General features: G+C 35.4%; 1 protein-coding gene across 1 annotated transcript in view; it reads right to left on the bottom strand.

The window, feature by feature from the left end:
* Nucleotides 1-20,962, bottom strand: part of CTNNA3 (catenin alpha 3) — an 834,982-nt gene that overhangs the window by 327,260 nt on the left and 486,760 nt on the right. The window contains exon 6 of the mRNA XM_032595178.1: nt 16,662-16,813. Within this exon, the coding sequence (XP_032451069.1) occupies nt 16,662-16,813 (152 nt within the window). The remainder of the gene's footprint in view (nt 1-16,661; nt 16,814-20,962) is intronic.

Below are 20,962 nucleotides of genomic sequence, written 5' to 3'. Positions count from 1 at the left end.
CTAAATCTTTACATTGCAGAAAGTACTCAGAGGTAGGCAAAAGCCAACATTGGAGTTAACAGAATGGAATATGGTGGCAGGATTTTGCAGAACATATTGGAGCAAAGCAAATCTTTCCAAAGAAGTTGATAGGTAAAGATTGCATTTAAAGACAAATATTTCAGAAGTACACAAAGACTAATGACTGCAGATATTCATAAGGACACAGGAAGGAACAAGCTTTCCAATCGAAGATAGTATGATTCAATAGCAAACACTGGAAGAATAACAAAAAACCAAAAAAAAAAAAAAAAAAACTAAAACAAAAAAAACTGGGCTGGGATCAAGACACACAAGACACATAGAGTCATCAACTCAAGTTGTTATCAAAAGCCTAGATATAATACAATATTTACAATTGTAAGCATTTATGTAAGCATAAAGTATAAAGAGTTCACTTTCAGAGTGTTGGTTCAGTCATTGTCACGATGTCAGGTTTATTTTGTTGTTCTTGCCCTATGATGGGGTGATGACGTTATAGATGTTCTGAGGATTCCAAAGGGAAATGAGAGAACTGTTTAAACTCTTTTTCAGAGCACTACACATTCAAGAATTCTAATTTCTCTTTTCCTGTCCCAAATTTTCTACTTATATCTAAGCTCCATAAAAGTGCACTGGTCCCAATAGGCTGACATTTTCTCAACCTATAATTGCAGTATTTAGCTTCTTTGCCTGCTGCAGCCTTGGTCATCAGTTTCAGTAATGCCTGACACCATGTACTTTATTTTCAACCCTACATTATCTATTTGATCATCTGTCCCCAAATACAATGAACATATCTTCTTACCTTATCAGCTCTCTATGTAACAGTCTACACAGTTGAAAACTCTTGCCTTGGCTTCTGACTCAACACTGTCTTGATTCTTCTCATCGTTCCTGTTACTGTTTGTCAGTCTCCTTTGCTGTCGACTCCTCCTCAGCATGAATTTTAAATGTTTGTTCCTATATCATTTTTTTTCTTTTCTAATATACCCTCTGAAAAGGTGAGTGCATCCTATGTTAAGGGAAATCAAATTTCTATAATAGGCCAAATTTATGTTCTAAGCTCCAAAATCATATATCCAATGACCCATGTATCTATAAAATAAGCAAATTTCATATCTAATGTGCCCACTAAAATGGAATTAAATTCCTACCCCAAACTGGTTTCTCCAAGTCTCCACTAGCTCATTAAATCACACTTATATCCAGGGGCTCCTGGGTGGCACACTGAGCCCCCAACTCTTTGTTTTGGCTCAGGTCATGATTTCACCATTTATGAGTTCAAGCCCCACACTGGGGTCTGCACTGATAGAATATAGCCTGCTTGGGATTCTCTGTCTCCCTCTCTCTCTGCCCCTCCCCCATTCATTCTCTCTTTCTCTCTCTCTCTCAAAAATAATTAGATAAATAATTTTAAAAAGCCACACTTACAGCCATACAATGGCCCAAAGCAAGACACCTAAGAGGCAAATTTGTTTCCCCGGTTTTCTTCAATTTCACACTTATTCCCAGGAAAGTCCGCACATTTTATCTCTCAAATAAATTTCAAATCTGATCACCTCTTCTACCAACTCTCTAGTCCAGCACTGTTCAATACAAATGTAATGCAAGCATCATATGTAATTTTAAGTTTGCTAGCAGTCACGTTAATAAAATAAATAATACTTAACACATGTTAAGCGAATAATATCTTGAATATATTTGGTTAAATTATATTATTAACATAAATTCTCCATTAAATATTAAATATTATAAATATTAAAAATAGATGAGATATTCTATATTATTTTTTTGTGTGTGGAGTTTTCAACATCTGCTATGGTTTTTACACTAACATAGCACATCTCAGTTCATACTAGCCTAATTTCAAGTGCTCAAATATCCACATGTAACTATTGCACTGAACAGCGTAGACCTAATCTACATCGACATCATCTATTACCTTAGAAAACAACCACAGTCTCCTATCTGATATTCTCACTTCAACTCTTGCCAACCCACCCTCAACAACATATTTCCCATGGACTAGTGAGAACTGTAAACAACAAAATTTCCAGCTCTTTTATTAAATACTAATGGGACTGGAGAGACTTTCCTATTCTTGTGTTCATAATACTAAGATCAAGCAAAAATATCTTAGCTCCTTTCTCTAAAAAATACCTGCTCCTGGAAGAGAAAACTGATGCAGCTAAACTGATAAATTATCAAGACTAACAAGTTCATCTAGATTCATTTCAAGATCAATTCACTGTGTTCTCTCATCCAAATCTATGTCACCAAATCCCAACCAGTTTTCCCTCCTGAAGATGCACTTTAAAATCATTCAGCAGGACCCCTGGGTGGTTCAGTCGGTTGAGCATCCAACTCTTGATTTTGGCTCAGGTCATAATCTCACAGTACTGTGAGTTTGAACCCTGCACTGGGTTCTGCGCTGACAGCATGGAGTCTGCTTGTGATTCTCTCTCACTCCCTCTCTCTCTGCCCCTACCGCACTTGCACTGTCTCTACCAAACAAACAAACAAACAAACAAACAAAAACCCCACAACATTCAGCACAGGCCTTAAAATGATATAAAGAGACCTACTCAATCTCCCCATTTGAGATGCTTATAAGACCCTGTCAAGGTGGTTTCTCTTTTACTGCACTAAGTCTAATAAACTTAGTTACTTGATAAACATATTTTTTAGAGATCTTTTGGAAATCAAATCATCAACAAAAGCAAGATAGAACTTCTTAATATACAAATGGGATCATGCCACTCATGTGTTAGATTTAATTTAATAGTTCCCGATGCTTTGGAATAAAATCCAAATTATTTAATGTATCTGAAGAGGCCAAAATAATCTATACTCTGTCTAGCTCTCTAAAATCATATTATATTACTATCCTTCCTCCCTTTACTAAGCTTTAGACACAGTGCCTCATTCCAGGTCTTCAGGTACAACCAGTGTTTTGCTAATCTTGTTTTCTTTGCATTTACTCTACCCTGCCTGCAACATTCTTCCATCTTAAAATTGTTGACTCATCTTGATTCTTATTACCTAAGTCAAATTTGATGTCCTCAGAGAGGTTTTCCCTGACTACTGTATTTAACATGTTGTTTTCTCTTATGCCAATATTCTCTTTATCACTTCATACTGCTTCATTCCATCATATAATTCATCATTACTTCCCTGTCTATATTTTCTATAATTGTTTACTTTCTGTCTCTCTCCACTAGAATATAAACTCCAAGAGAATAGAGATTTTGCCTATCTTATCTAGCTCCATATGCCTAAATGTCTGACAAATTTATTGGTACATAGTAGGTATTCAATAAAAAGTTATCAAAATAAATGAATCAAAATAATTCAATGAATAGCTTAAAGAATGAGAGAAAAGACAGAGACAGAGAGATAGAGAAGGAAAGAAGGAAGGAAGAACCCCCTAAAATATGCAATTATAAGCAAGAAAAATGTGATTATCCCCATTATGCTTTAGGACACTGTGTAAGTGCGTTCAAGGTAGGAAATCAGGACTCCAGAGCTACTTACTATATAATGTAGCAGAAACCAAGATCAAGGTCTTTCGATTTCTAATCTAGTGCTCATCACAGCATAACACACTGTCTTTCAACCTTCTCTGATTGATGTAGTTCTTTTGAAGCTAACGTGTAAAGCTTCAGATTTAATAACAAAACAAGGCATCTAAAGGAGAAAATGATTCTCTGTGCATTAATTGGTGAGTTCATATCTTTTTGCATTTACATCTCCCACTTGCATTTTGATTAGCAATTTCTTCTGTCAATTTAACACCAAAATCCTCTGTAATCAGTGGCATGTTATATTCTGGAACAGACTCAACGAGTCCCTGAAGCTGGCAAGACAGCACTTCAATCCCTTCACCTTGGCTGCTCTAGTGGTGAGCATCCCTAACTGTCAGTCTGATTTCCTAAATCTCCTAAAAGAGAGTAGGCAGTTAGAAATGCTGTTGGCATATGCTTGGCTTTAGCTCATTTCAAATACAAAAATGCTGGCTGGTTCCAGACACAAGCCTCACTTATTTTCTATAGTAATAATAATAATAATAATAATAATTATTATTATTATTATTATCATCATCATCACCATCATCATTATTGTTATTATCTTTATCACTCTTCCAAAGTCCCTTTTGGAGAAGTTTCATATCCTAAGGAAGAGCAATTCCTGAAAATTACACTTGATCAATTTATTTAGTGAGGCATAAATAGTAAATTAGCATTTGATTAAAATTCCTACCTTCTTTTAATAATAAATACATTGTAAGGGATTGTTTGTTGTCTACCCTATCACTAATTTCTACTTTCTTTCCTGCTAAAAGCACTTCAATTTTCGAATATTAGGAATGCTGAGGTGTTTGTGGCACATGAGGGGGAAGATACTCCCCCACCCAAACCCTATGGAATGAATCTTGAATAGTCTGTGCCAAGCCTAGTAACTGTGCTCCTCTTGACATTGGTCAAGGTTATTTATCTTTGACATGGCATAAAAAATATTATAAATCTGGATTCTTTTTATTTGCCCAGTTATTTTTCCACCTATACACTGGAGTCCAGGCACTCTGGCCTAATTACATTTCTCTAAATATGTCTTTACTTCTTTTCCCTTGCAAATGTCCTAAACCACAATTCCAACTATACAACCCCTATCCATTCAACAAAGCCCAACTCTAATCACCCAACTCTAGTCACCAAATGAGTACATCTGTGCATAATTTTCTCCATGACATAATTAAAATCTCTTAATTAGCAATGATGATTCTGTTTTCATTGTAGCACTTACCACTATAAATTCTCATCATTGGCTCACACATCTCTTCATTCCATGAGAAAGCTAGTTAATTAAGAACAAGGATCCTATCTCACTCATGTTTGTATTCTTAAACACAGTTCTTGAAAGATAGAAAGTACTCAAATATTTTTTCAAGAGGTTGACTGAGGAGACTGTACAACAAATAGAAAATTAGTTGTTAACATGATGCCTTCTTCATTCTTTGCCATCCGGGTTCATGACACTTTTGTATTCTACGTACACTTTTCAAAAGTTTTATTCTATTTTGTACTTCCTAGATATTACTATTTCAAAGGAAATCTCTATTTTTTTTAATGTTTATTTATTTTTGAGAGAGAGAGTGAGACAGAGCGTGAGCCAGGGAGGGGGACACAGAATTGGAAGCAGGCTCCAGGCTCTGAGCTGTCAGCACAGAGCCTGACGCGGGGCTCGAACCACCAACCGTGAGAACATGACCTGAGCCAAAGTCAGATGCCTAACTGACTGAGCCACCCAGGCGCCCCTCAAAGGAAATTTTTAGAGTGTACCAGAAAGTTTGTATCAGAAAGATTGTATATAGCTTAACATCTTAAATAGGCAATGCATATAGTTACCGAAGAAATTAAAATGTAATAAAATTTTTAACTAGAATATTTTACTAATCAGAACTCCCAAAAACTTGTTATAAGCAAATGATTACCTGCAATGTTTTAAAAATATTTCCACTGGTTTATTTTACTCTTTAAAAGCAGTAAACTTTTCAAGGTAACATGGTAACAAAGTTAATCAGTAAAAAAATTATTAGTAGTAATGATGATGAGAGTATTATAATAAGTAGAGCACATTACATTTTCCAAATATAGGCTTTATATTGTATCCCATCCCATTTGTTCCTTTTGACCTTTATACTTCTTACACAGAAAGGTAAAGTTCATTCTCCTCCTCTTGAATCAGGGAGGTCTTTGACTTGTTTGTAAGTAATAAATTATGACAGAAATAACACTGTATAATTTCAGAGAGTAGGTTAGGAAAGAAAGTATCGTCTGTGCTTTGTTAGCTGCAACACTTATTCTTGATTCCTAAAATGCCATACAAAAATAACCAATTATCTGGAGATTGTCATGCTATGAGAAAGCCAAGCCACATGAAAGTTAATGTAATTTTCCTTAGTCTTCCAGTACTGAAATCAGACATCAGATATGTGAGTAAACAAGCCTATGCCCTTTCTGAATTTTTGATGCATAGAATCTGTGAACATAATATATTGGTTGTTGTTTTAAGTGGCTAACTTTTGGATCATCTGTTGCATAGCAGTAATAACTGGAACAAAGGGTGTGCCAAGGAAGGTTAGGTGTTCGCTAATCAATCATCCACTGTTTCTTCCCTTTCTCCAATGACAGTGGAGGCCACATTATAAAGATAGCAGTATCAAAAGATTGGAGGATCCTGAATCACCAAGTCATTACTTGGTAGAAACTTATCCAGGAAAACTGGCTAACAACAGAGCAATGTATAAATGATAAATAAACTATCACTGAAATAAGCAATCGGGATTTGTGGGGTTGTGTTAGAGCAGCTAGAATGCGTTATTTTGACTAATACACATAACAAATTCTTTGTATTTGTATTACTACACTGTAATACTAAGACAAATTCATTGAGCACTTATAGTGCGCTGGAAAACTTTACTTAATGTTGTGCATGTATTATCCCGTTTAAACTCAGATCAACCATATAACTAGGCCAGTATGTTTGTTTTCCTTATTTTACAAATGCAAATCAAAAGTTGAGAAATTATCTGACTTACTCAGGGTCACAAAGATATTCCAAAGAAGGGGAATGTCTTTGAGATGGAGAAGTATGAAGTCAGTCTAAAATAGGGTTGTCTTCCCAGAGTTAAGTTAGCAAAATCCACTGGAAGAGATTAGTTTGTATAAACGTGTTGTTGATAAAAAATTTGTTAAACAAGTAGCCTAGATTTATTTCTAGGCCACTAGTAATTTTGGTGATAATAGAAGATATGCAGAAATTCCTGGTTTTATTTTCATATATATTTTTTGGTAAACAGACCACTCTGGACTCATTACAATATATTTTATAACCATTTTTAAGGGTTAGAAATAATTTTTGTCATAGAATCTTTCTATATTTTATGACTTTAATTAAGTTTCTGATTTCTTTTCCAAACAGTGCAATATAAGACAATATAAAACATATTTTAAATTATTAAATTTGTGGATAATTTTGTGACTTTTCAGAACCTATAACACCAAGGGTATGATAATGGAGGAGAATGTGCATAAAATACACTTCAGCAAGTTCCACAAACTCTAGCCTCAATGATTTTTCTTCCACAACCCAACCACTAATGCATGCAATCAAGAAGTCTCATCAGGGCTATTCTGTAACTGTTATCATCTTTAAAGAGGAATCTTGTCATCTGCACAAGGTACATTGAAAGCTTCTTAAAACAACTATATATTCAGTTTTATAGAAGTTTGTTACTTGATACAGACATGTATATGCATTTGTGATCACATTGGTGGCCACAAAATACAGTATGTATTAAGGAATCCTTGGTACTTTCAAAACTATCTTAAACCAAAGATTGAGAGAATTTTAATTCTTTGTGAAAGTGTTTATCAAGGTAGCTTCTTAGTGTCTGTCACTTTCTGTAATATAAAATATAACAAAGTAATTTTTTTCTTGCCATTAATTCCTTGAGGTCCAGTGACTACGTTTCAAACAAGTGACGAATTTGACAACTAAATCAATCACTTCATTTAATTGTAAAAAGCCTAACATCTGATTTTATCCTAAATGTCTAAAAAATCCCTCCTTTCATAAACTCTACATTCTTGTATGGGGAGACAGAAAATAGATAAATAAAAAATATATAATATGTTCTTTGTCATGATCCACCACGTAAACCCAAACTCGAGTGAGAAGACAGAGTGGCTGAAGAGGGAGATGCTATCTCTGTATATGGATCCTTATAAGATCTGTGCAGGATGATATAAAAGTAATGATGGATCAGACCTGAACAAGTCTGCTGTGCGAATTCTCGGAGAAAGCATATGGTTAGACAGGACAGTAATTGGAAAGATGCCAGAAGTGTAGGCATGTCTGGTGAACACAAGAAACAGACAGAAGGGCTATGTATCTGAATCTGAAGCAGGACAGAGGAGCATTATAGGGTAGGTATTCTTCAACAAACTGCCTAAAAAGTAATTTGGGGGATTTATGTGTTTTTAACTGGCCCATCGACGAAGGGAAGTCAGTGAAGTAGAAGGACTCCTGTTGTATAAAAACACTTAACTATTTCCTGCTCCTGAGAAAAAGGAAAATGTTCTGAACCAGGTGCCCTAAGACCCCAAGATTTCAATCTGTTACTTTCCCTGTCTGTGTGTGACCTCAAGTTGCTCACTTCATTTACACACCTTTTGCAAACTCATTTGTAATCTAATAATCGTTAGACACATTGTTACTACTATAACATAAAGAAAAGAAAAAGTAAAGTGGTTGAGTGAAGTTGATGAATTTCAACATCCTGTAAACCTCAAAAGTTGAATTTCAAAATGTATGATAATCAAAGGGCAGCTTAAAATTTAATTATACCTGCTGAACATATGCAAAATACCAAGAGGAATGTGAAACCTCTTTATAGCCTTTGGGGAAGAGTGAATCCTAGTAACTAAAGCACCCTGCAAAGTAGCAGGAAGGAAGTGCAAAGAAGGAAGGGCAGATAGTTTGACCTACCAAAGAAAGGGTAAAAAACTTAGAGCACCGGGGCGCCTGGGTGGCACAGTCGGTTAAGCGTCCGACTTCAGCCAGGTCACGATCTCGCGGTCCGTGAGTTCGAGCCCCGCGTCGGGCTCTGGGCTGATGATGGCCCAGAGCCTGGAGCCTGCTTCCGATTCTGTGTCTCCCTCTCTCTTTGCCCCTCCCCCGTTCATGCTCTGTCTCTCTCTGTCCCAAAAATAAATAAACGTTGAAAAAAAAAAATTAAAAAAAAAAAAAAAAAAAAAACTTAGAGCACCTAGGAGAATGGAAACCACCTGGGTGCAAAAGGGTGGAGAAAAGCTCCTGGGACCCTGAAATGGGAATAGGATGGAATAGCAGAAGTTGCACTGGGTGGTCACATGACTCAATGAACTTGAAGGAAGGACCATTGTAATATTCAAATATTTTGGATGATTAGATTTACAAAGGAAAATTAATAAAGGTGCAATTGGATCCTTGGAAAACCCAGTCAAAATTTTAGTAAAGAGCCAAAACAGACTAAGACAAGGGTCAGCAAAATTTTTCTGTAATGAGCCAGGCAGTAACTGTTTTAGGCTTTGTGAGTCATACTGTTACTGCTATGGTTACTGTTGCCATTACTAAAATTGCCATTATAGGGCAAAGAACTATCTATTGGTGTTATTCCTAAAATTAGAATTTCATATAACTTTCAGATGTCAAAAAATATTATCCTTCTTTGAAATTTTTTCAACTGTTTAAAAATACTAAAATCATTTTTAGCCCATAGGTCATACAAAATAAGATGGTTAACCAAATGCAGCTCCGTGGCCCTATGTTTGCCATCCTTGACCTAAGATAATACATAATAATTTATAAACATGAGAAATAAAAATCAACAAAAGAGGACCATATATTAGAGATATTTGGTGGGGTGTCTGGCTGGCTCAGTTGGTTAAGCCTCCGACTTCGGCTCAGGTGGTGATCACGCGGTTCATGGGTTCATGCCTGGTGTCGGTGCTGACAGTTCGGAGCCTGGAGCCTGCTTCGGATTCTGTGTCTCCCGCTCTCTCTGCCCCTCCCCCGCTTGCACTCTGTCTCTCTCTCTCTCAAAAATAAGTAAATATTAAAATATTTTTTAAAAAGAAATATTTGGCAAGTAACCAGTTATAAAGTAGAAAGGTATTTGTTTGATTATAATATTCTAAACATCAGCATTCTCAGTAGTTCATGCAGACCTTTTTTTTTTTTTTTTTTTAAATTTTTTTTTTTTCAACGTTTATTTATTTTTGGGACAGCGAGAGACAGAGCATGAACGGGGGAGGGGCAGAGAGAGAGGGAGACACAGAATCGGAAACAGGCTCCAGGCTCTGAGCCATCAGCCCAGAGCCCGACGCGGGGCTCGAACTCACGGACCGCGAGATCGTGACCTGGCTGAAGTCGGACGCTTAACCGACTGCGCCACCCAGGCGCCCCCATGCAGACCTTTTTAATTAATCCTAATTAATACATTCGATAGGACTTTATCTAAATAAAATTACCTCATTGTTAACGTGCCGACTACTAGGTAAAACATTATTAATTTTTAAAATCAACTTTATCCACGTAATTTACCTGTAATTCTAAGTGTACAGTTTTATAAGTTTTGACAAATGAGTGTACCCATGTAACCACCTTGGATTATCAGTTTTCATAAAAGAGTCTACTGGGAGTTTGTTTTGGAAAGCATTATATCTATAAATCAATTTCAAGATAATTGTACACCTTAATAATATTGAGTCTCCCAGTCCAGGAATATGATTAACTTTCTCCTAATATGGTTTTCATAATTTTTATTGATAATGTCTCATAATTTTCAGAGTGTAAACCTTGTATAAGTTTGTTAAATTTATCAATTATTTTGTTATTTTTGACGCTGTGCTAGATTGTACTTTATTTAATTTTTTTTAAGTGTTTATTTATTTCTGGGACAGAGACAGAGCATGAGTGGGGGAGGGGCAGAGAGAGAGAGGGAGACACAGAATCTCAAGTAGGCTCCAGGCTCCGAGCTGTTAGCACAGAGACTGACGCGGGGCTCGAACTCACAAACTGTGAGATCATGACCTGAGCCGAAGTCGGTGGATCAACCGACTGAGCCACCCAGGAGCCCCAGATTGTACTTTTAAAAGACATATTTTCTAATTGTTGTGATTAAATAGAAATACATATTGAGTTTCATTGCATTTCTCTACTTTATATTTATTAATTAATTAATTTTGCCCTTATCCCTTCCTCCTCCCCTTCCTTTGTGCTAAATTCACTTAACAGTTTTACCAGAGTGAAGTTTTTTGTTGTTTTAATTTTTTTTTTAGGATTTTCAATGTGGTTGATCATATAATTTGCAAATACAAGCAGTTTTATTTTTTCTTATAATCTGTACACTTTTTACTTTGTTTCTTGATTTACTGTACTGGCTAGAACATCTACAAAATCTCGTTGCACTGGAGCATGGACATTCTCACTTCGTTCCCAATTGTAAGGAATAATGTTTTGCCCTTAATTTTTAAGTGCAATGATGGCTAAAAGCTATAGAGTATGCTTTCATTTCCCTCTACAGTAAAGAAACTAATATCATGTAAGATAACAAACTAAATGATAACACATAAAATTGAGACTTGAAAACGTCTTGATTTTACAGAATATTCCTTTCACTATTTCTTCATTTCTGAACTTAATTCAACAGAATTTTAGTTGGACCAGATAACATTGTCCACCAGTCAGTGACTAACTGACACCATCAGTCTTTTCCTCCCAAAGTTTGAATGTGAGACTTCAGAGAAACAAACAGCAGTTTGGTCCAGTAGACATATAAAGCAAAATAATTTTTTGAGGTGAGATGCAAAGAAGTTATGCAGAGCAATAGAAGACATTCAAGTAAATCATGACAGTGCAAGTAAGTTAAATTAAGAAAATTGTATATAATTCCAATGAAAGCCATCTATCCATTCCTGAGGGTACAGTAGAATCAGAAAAAAAAGGGGGTTTTCTGGCTATATAAACTGAAGTTATATATTGAACTGTGTTCCAATTTTAGAAGCCATGTAAATTATTCATGTAAAAATGGTTCATGTAAACTGGGCCACATAGATGTTTTTTTGATTTACTTTATTTTCCTTTGTTTCTTCAAAAAATAAACTTCAATCAAGTGATATCTCCAAAATTTGTTCTTATTCTCTGAAATATGAAGTTAGACAACTAACACAGAAAATCTAAACTTAGTGGTGGTCCTGAAAATCTTCACATTTGGTTTGGAAAGCGTCTCTGTATTTCCTACGTGCTTTTGATAAGTCACATACGAAAATTCACAAACAAAATATGTGAAGCCCACATTCTGCATACCTGTTCAAAGGCTGAATTTTTGCTGAATCTTTTTCTCTTTTTGATGGTATTTCACTACTAGCCACCCATGTTTCTCACAATTTAATTATCTTGTCCTTTAAGATTTTTATCTATTTCTGGTTAAGCACATTTCCCTAAAAGATGAACCATCAAGAGTCCTTCTTGCACATTTCAAGAAGTTAATAAAAACAATACATAGAATTATAATGCCAGTTTAAAGTCATATAGGCTCAAAAGCACAATTTGCATTAAATAATCTATAATTCAGATACACAATAAGTCTCCTCTTATGTAAAACAGTATCTTGAATAAAAACATAATTATTTGTTTAGAACTTTACCTTTTAAGGTACTTTTGGGCTTTGGCTTCAAGTTGGCCCATGGGCACATTTCTATAACTTCTATAGATAACATTCTTCAACATATAAAAAAATAATTGGGGCGCCTGGGAGGCTCAGTCAGTTAAGCATCTGACTTCAGCTCAGGTCATGATCTCACAGTTTGTGAGTTCAAGCCCCGCGTCGGGCTCTGTGCTGACAGCTCAGAGCCTGGAGCCTGCTTTGGATTCTGTGTCTCCCTCTCTCTCTCTGCCTCTTCTCCACTTGTGCTCTCTCTCTCTATCTCTCTCTCTCTCTCTCTCTCTCTCTGTCTGTCTCAAAAATGAATAAAATGTAAAAAAAATTAAAAAATAAAATAAGTAATAAGTAGCTTCAGTAGTACTAGCATTATTCACAATAGTAATAGCAATAGAAACTATTTTTTTATAAGACACTACTGTTTACTGAGTACTTCATTTCTATTAGCTCATTTTGTCAGCATAATAATATTTTGAAGTAGATTTAATACAGTTTATTTTACAAAGGAAGAAAACTGAGGGTTAGAGAGATTTGTGACTTGCTTTAATCTTATCATATGAACTCTTAATAACTATAAAACTTATACATAGATCTTAAACCTCAAAGAAACATATTTAATATTCCCTATTCTCTGAGGTTGTTAAGAATGAGATTCCATAAATTTATTTGTCCACAAACTGAATCCAGTGGAGATAGCAATATTAAATGTCACAGCATTTTCTCTTAGAATTTTTAAAAATATTCTGAACACTTGCTAACACATTTATTCACCCCCAAAAAAGTTATAGACAGATATAATCATATTTTTTATAAAACCACATAAAATTTCAAGCACTGAAATTTTTAAGCATTTTGTTTTTTGTTTGTTTTGTTTTTAGTATTTTATTAATAAGCAGCTTGAAGGGCACTGAAAGCACTCTGGAAATTCCGACATAGGACAGTAGTCTGTAACACTCACAGGACCAGAGCCTAGTCCTCCTTGAACTTGCCTTAATGTTGACATTCTTTAGTTACTTTGAAGAAAGCATCAAATGCTTTGTAGTTCTAAGGTCAGGATATTGGTCAGCATTAAATTTGACCTTATTAAGAGAAGATTACACCAGATCAATTTTATTATCTTCTATGACAAAGGGATAGTCTTCAAAGGAAAAAAATATTATAGATTTTATTAATTGTACCTGAGTTAGACTTCTACTTTCAATCTATAATCCAATTAGCAGTTAAGTACAGAGGTTTATGGATCATCCTCCAAGGAATCCTTGTAGTTCTGTAGAAGTTTCCCTAGAAATTACCTAAGAAACTGGACACGCAAGCCCAGAGATGCTGAGCCTCTGGACTCTCCTTCATGGTTTCAAGAACAGCAGCTCTGTTTTTTATCTGTTTTATTTTAGTCGTCCATAATGTGTGTTTGAAGGAAGAATATATCTACCTCAAATTTCAGAAAACATCCTTACAAACCACACACTTGCCAATATGTTCTTAGTTGGATGGAACATCAGATTCTAAGGTCTCTTAACACTAAGATCCTTAACTGGAGCTAGCTACTAGAGATTGCAGTCAGATGAATGTCCAATATAATCCAATATTTTTATTAGTAATCTAGATGAAGGAATTTAGATTACAATCTCATGTTTCTAACTGAGGCTAATTAGGTACAGTCACAACCAAATTTAAAAGCAAACTGATTGGGGCGCCTGGGTGGCGCAGTCGGTTGGGCGTCCGACTTCAGCCAGGTCATGATCTCGCTGTCCGTGAGTTCGAGCCCCGCGTCAGGCTCTGGGCTGATGGCTCAGAGCCTGGAGCCTATTTCCGATTCTGTGTCTCCCTCTCTCTCTGCCCCTCCCCCGTTCATGCTCTGTCTCTCTCTGTCCCAAAAATGAATAAATGTTGAAAAAAAATAAAAAAAATAAAAGCAAACTGATAAATTATATGAAAAATCATTTAGAAATGTAATAAAGTTTAAATCTGGTATGAGATTTATGACCTGAGAAAACATATCAAATCAAAACAGAGAAGGAATATGTAGGCAATAACAGGGTAAAAAATAAAAAATAAAAGGAAATTATTGTCTATCCAATAATCATGATATTTAAGAGAAGAAAAGTAAGTTCACAGCAGTTGGCTGTATTATTAGCAATAACATACAAACAAGTCTTCCACTTCATTTGATTTTGGACAGGCCCTAATTAGAGTATGCTTTTTGATAGTCTCATTTGAGAAGTTTGTTGAAAAGTTAAATAAGGACTAGTAAAGAACACAAAATACTGAATTATTCCTGTGAGGAAAAATTAAAATAAATTGAAGTATGTACCTTGAAAAAGAGATGACTATAGGGAAAATTTACAGCCCTCTAAGGCTGTTAAATAATTCCAATAAATTGCTCTCTTGCCCAACAGAGGACTGCTTGGTCCGTATGAGGGATATATAGAAATAATAGCAAGATACTTTGACTTGCTATAAGTAAGCTATTTTGATAAGAAGGAAATTATTAAATACTAAAACATACGAATGGGAGAAATTACAAGACTTTTTTCATCCATAGATAGTTTTTTCAGGGGAAAAAATGTATTTCCTACACTGGTTCACCTATGCTATTTCATTGGTTTAAACTTCTCACATATCCACCCAAGGATACTGAAAATGCAGGTGTTTCACTCTGGAAAGACCATTGCCTGAAACTCATGTGTCTTCACTCAACGTTTCTTTTCTGGTTCTACCCATCTTCCCCCCTTCGGAATATTACCAGTCCACCAGCCCACTAGTCTACATGGGAAAGATTTAAAATCCTTTTTGGAAGAAAATATTTGATAAGGGTACTTGGCAGCTTAGACATAGTACTGGCACAATACCACGGTTCACGATCACATATAAACAAATACTTCCTGGCTTTCTCTTTTATATGTATGATTGGCTCGCTTTCAGTTTTTGCCATGCTCTGACGTGCTGGATCCTATATCTTGACACCTCTGCTTTTCTCTTAGAATTTCTTTCATAAGCATCCATCTGCCCTGCCAGTGTCTTCAACTTCTGTTGGCCGTTTCCCTTAAAAGATTCCCAAACAACTCCACTTTTACAGACTGCTCAGTGTAACCTAACTATGACATTCAGACCTGCCAGATACTGTTGGTGCTCTGCCTGTATCTCTTCAGCACTTCTATTCTACATTTATAGTTTCAATAACAGTTAAATCTAGAGGCTTTCAAATTAAATTATATTAATACTTAACAAATTACACTCACCATCCCTACTGACTCCTTTTTGTGCAAGCACCTGCCACACTGCCTAAGGGTTGCTTTTTGGGGGCACAAGAGCTTGACTGACCCACGCTGGAGGTTTTAGTAACACCTCTGAGGAGAGGTAGCCTTTAACCAAGGATGAATAGGTAGATAAATTGGGTCTCGTTCACCTCGGGTAAGATAATTCTGAGGTGTATTCAATACTATCACCCAGAGTTCCCAGCAAGATCGAGCCCTAGTTGCCAGTAGTGATGCATAATTACATCTTGCTGGTTTACTTCCCCTCCCTGCCTTATTTTTTTCTGTCTTACTTTCTCCGAAATAGACTAATAGTAACACAAATCCTTACCTCATGGTCTGCCTCCATGTGAATCCATCCTAAGATAAAATACCCCCGTATCTTTACATTTGCATTTTCCAGAAAACCTCCACTGTTTTTTTAAATAAAAATTTAAAAAATACTCCACATTAATATTTGAGTAAAACCAAATAAATAATCCTGGCCTCTGTGTATGCAGTATGCCCACAATAAATGACTCAATTTTGCCCTTAAGAAGATGGCATATATTTCCCCAAACAGACAACTCCTAGATTGGGACAGTTCATGTGTTTATTGTTCCTGGCAGCTCCAAGTGAGATTTCTTTCTTTTTTTTTTTTTTTTTTACCAAGTGAGATTTCTTACAGAATATTCTGAATCTATAATCTAGTATGAGAGGGTTTGACCATAGAAACAACCTGTTTTAAACAGACACATTTTCCTACCAATTTTAACACAGTAATGAGAAAGATCCTTTCCTTTCCATTCAAGAAAAGAAAGCAAATTATTTTATGTATTTTTCCTTGGCTCCTGATCATGCTATGTGACACCTCAGTGAATTCTGCACACAAGGAATCCTATCATTTCTGCACACACAGCAGTTAAATGTGCTCATTTGCATAAGTTATAACCAAATACATAGTGAAAGTGTTGTTTGTGACAGTAGATTTGACTTCAGGGATACATACGAATTTCTAAAGTTCTAATGGATTTCAGCATTGACATTATGAAATAGAGATAAAATATTTCTTGCAATCATTCCAAGCATTCCAGATGGTGAAGGGCATTACAATAATTCAATGGGAAGCAAAGCAAACTTACCCGAATCATCATGACTGAACATCTGATATCATGGATTGTATCATAGATCTTCTTTGAGATGTCCACAAATTGATCATCATCAAATACATCCAAAGAGTTTTTACTTAAGGCTTCCAAGGCAACATTCACTTGTGTTACAAACTCAGGAATTGCTGTTAAAATTAATAAGAAAGATAAGATTGTTCTATTTGTATTTTCAGATTTCTGGAGTTTCATAAAAAATATGAGATATTCTTAAATAAATATCTGATTAATAGAATTTTAATTATTTTTTAATGTAAAGAGACCAAATATTTTGTCAGGATAATTTTGGATCTCTGAAAAGTAAACAGAATCAAAGACAATAAACCACATATTTATAGAAATATTTTCAAAGATTATCTTTCTCCTTTATGTCATTTTTTTTCTACCCAGCCTGGGACCATATAATCATTTCTCATCCTATCCAATACAAGCCTCAAGAAAGTACCAAAAAGAATTGGTGTGTTAACAGTTGAAATTATAAACATGAAGATATTCAAAGAAAGAAATCACCTGAGTTGCTAAATATAGGAAAATGTAATTAAAGGTAATAACTCTATCTCATAGAAATAATAAAAAAAAACAATAAACTTTCTTTTGTTAAGATATTTTCCCATTCGTCAAAAGGCGGGGGTTCCAAGATGGTGGTATAGGAAGACCCTGAATTCACTTTCTCTCATGGACACCAAATCTGTAGGTATATGTGGAATAATTCCCACTGAAAAAGAACTGAAAACTAGGTTAACAGTTGTCTCCACAACAATGGATTAAAGGACCATATCACGAGACGTAGGAGAGGCAGAGATGCAGTCTTCCCAATATCCAACCCACACAATAGGGAGGAAATTTCTTGAATCCAGAGATTCTCCCTAAGGAGTAAGGAGTTTGTGCTCCATATCAGGCACCTCAACACCTAGGATCTACATTAGAGAGATAAGAGGTGCTGGGTGATAAGTGAAGGAGATTTATTTGCTAATCTTAAGACATCTGCCAGAGGTTCAGGGACAAGTTGGTATGTTCTCTGGGGATGGAGGTGCTGATAATACCATATTTATTCTCTCTCTCTAGCTTGCTAGCACAGGGGGGTGTGGGCAAACACAGCCTCACTAAAGCCAAGGGTGTGCCCACCCAAGCACTCTTCTCCAACAATGTGAAAACTGCAGATATACCCTGTCCCCAACCACTCTTTCATAGCTTCACTAAAAGCCCTGGGATTTGCATCTTTTGGCCTCACCCAAGCTTACAGGTGCCTCCAGAAAGGAGCTTATACACTCATCTGAACTCCGAATATTGCAACTGTAAACCAAGGGACACCTCTCGATTTCCTAGCGTGGAAGTCAGCTAGGAGCCAGCTAGGGACCAATTGTGGTCCCACAGGATTATGTATATGTACATACATTAAAAGCTGCTGCCTAAGGATTTGGCTTCCAATCAGCTGAAACTAGGTGCTGACTGAGATCACTCTGTTTTGATACACTGAGGATGTGTCTTGGCACATCCTCAAAAATCGGAACCTATCAAGAATAAATAATCCAAAAACAACAACAAAATCAGGTTACTTAGACAATCACAAAGGTTCAAGACACAACCAAAGCAAGGGCAAAGTTGAACTCCTACACAAAGCCACTGCTTCAGTGCTGAGAGAAGTCACTATTTCACATGATATATAGAAACAAACACAAAGGGTGAAACAAAATGGGGAAACAGAGGAATATGTTTGAAACAAAAGAACAGGATGAAACCTCAGAAAAAGACCTTAATGAAACAGAGATAAATAATGTACATGATAAAGAGTTCAAACTAATTGTGATATTCACCAAATTTATAAAGATAAAGAAGAATGAATTAACACAATAAAAACTTCAACAAAGGCATAAAACATATAAGTAGGTACCAAAAAGAGGTCACAGAACAAAAGAATACAATAACTGAGCTGAAAGATTATATTAAAGGAATTCAGCAGTAGATTAGAAGAAGGACAAGAATGGATCAATAATCTGAAAGATGGAGCAGTGGAACTCACATCAAAAGTGCAACAAAATGAAAAAAAAAAGTAAAGATAGCTTAAGAGACCTATGGGACAACATCAAGCAGAATAATATTTGCATTACAGGGGGCCCAGAAGGAAAAGAGAGGGAGAAATAGGCAGAAATTGAATTTGAAGAAATAATGTCAGAAAATTTACCTATCTTGGGAAAGGAAAGAGATATCCAGGCCCTGGAAGCACAGAGGGTTCCAAAGAATATAAATCCAAAGGGACCAACACCAAACACATTATAAGTAAAATGTCAGAAGTTAAAGATTAAGAGAGAATCTTAAAGCAGCAAGAGAGGGGCGCCTGGGTGGCTCAGTCGGTTAAGCGTCCGACTTCAGCTCAGGTCACGATCTCGCGGTCCGTGAGTTCGAGCCCCGCGTCAGGCTCTGGGCTGATGGCTCGGAGCCTGGGGCCTGCTTCCGATTCTGTGTCTCCCTCTCTCTCTGCCCCTCCCCCGTTCATGCTCTGTCTCTCTCTGTCTCAAAAATAAATAAACGTTAAAAAAAAAAAATTAAAAAAAAAAAAGCAGCAAGAGAAAAACAACTTGTTATATATAAGGCAATCCCCATGTGACTATCAGCTGATTTTTTAGCAAAAACATTGCAGGCCAGAAGGAAATAGTATGATATATTCAAAGTGCTGAAGGGAAAAAGCTTTCAAATAAGAATAATCTACCCAGAAAGGCTTACATTCAGAACTGATAGATAAAGAATTTTCCAGACCGCCAAAAGCTAAAGGAGTTCACCATTAAACTGGTATTATAAGAAATGTTAAAGGGACTTCTTGAGGCAGAAAAGAAAGGTCACTTAACGAATAACAAGAAAACATATGAAAGTAAAACTATCGCTGATAAAGGTGAACATTTAGTAAAGGTAGTGAATTAACCATTTATAAAGGTAGTATGAAAGTTAAAAGACAAAAGTAATAAAATTAACTATAACTATAGTAATTAGTTAAGGGAGGTACAAAATATGAAAATGTAAACTGTGATATCAAAAACATAAAATGTGTTGGTGGGGGGGAGTAAAAATGCAGAGGATTAAAATGCATTCTAAGTTTCTATCAACCCCAAAAAGATTCATATATATACACACCCACACATATATATGTATAGGTTCTTTTATATATATATATATATATATATATATATATATATATATATATATAGCTTGTTATATGTGAACCTCATGGTAACCACAAAGCAAAAATCTATATTAGATACATTAAAGGCAAAGAGTAAGGAATGTAAACAAGACATGAGAGTCACCAAACTACAATGGAAGAGAGCAAGAGAAGAAAGGAACAAAGAGGAACTATAAAAACATCCAGAAAACAATTAATCACATTACAATAAGTACATACTTAATTACTTTAAGTGTTAATGGAATAAATTCTCCAATCAAAGAGTGCTAAAAGGATGAGAAAACAATACGACTGCATGCTACCCACAAGAGATTAAAAACAGACCTAAGGAAAAACAGACTAAAAATGAAGGGATGGAAAAAGGTATTCTATGCAAATGGAAACAAAAGGAAATCTGGTGTAACTATACTTAGATCAGTCAAAATAGACTTCAAAACAAAAACTGTAATAGAAGACAAAAAATAATAAATAAATACATAAATAAATAAATGGCTGTTATATAAAGTCAGTCCAACAAGAGGATATAACATTTGTAAATATTTCTGCACCAATAAGGAACACCTAAATATATAAAGCAAATATTAAAAACCTTAAAGGGAGACATTGATAGCCATACATTAATAGTAGGGGACTTTAATAACCCTACTTACATAGATGGATAAATCATCCAGACAATCAATCAATCAATCAATCAATAAAACAGCGCTAAACAGCATATTAGACCAGATGGACCTAACAGCTATATACAAACATTCTATCCAATAGCAGGAGATATACATTCTTCTTACATGCACACAGAACATTCTTCAAGATGGATCATATGTTAGAACACAAAACAAGTTTTAATTAGTTTAAGAAGAATGAAATCATATCAATAAACTCTTTGACACCACGATATGAAATTCAAATTTCCACAATTGCAAAAAGACAACTGGAAAAATCACAAATATGTAGATATTAAACAACATCCTAAAGAACAGTGAATTAATGAAGAAAGAAAAGTATAAATTAAAAAAATACATTGATATTATTCAATGTAAATATAAAAATTCAATATCAGGGTGCCTGGGTGGCTCAGTTGGTTGAGCGACTAACTTCAGCT

Source organism: Lynx canadensis, chromosome D2, assembly GCF_007474595.2.
Source record: "Lynx canadensis isolate LIC74 chromosome D2, mLynCan4.pri.v2, whole genome shotgun sequence".
NCBI lineage: Eukaryota > Metazoa > Chordata > Mammalia > Carnivora > Felidae > Lynx > Lynx canadensis.
The sequence above is the reverse complement of the archived record's forward strand: the minus strand, read 5'-3'. Positions and strand labels throughout refer to the sequence as shown.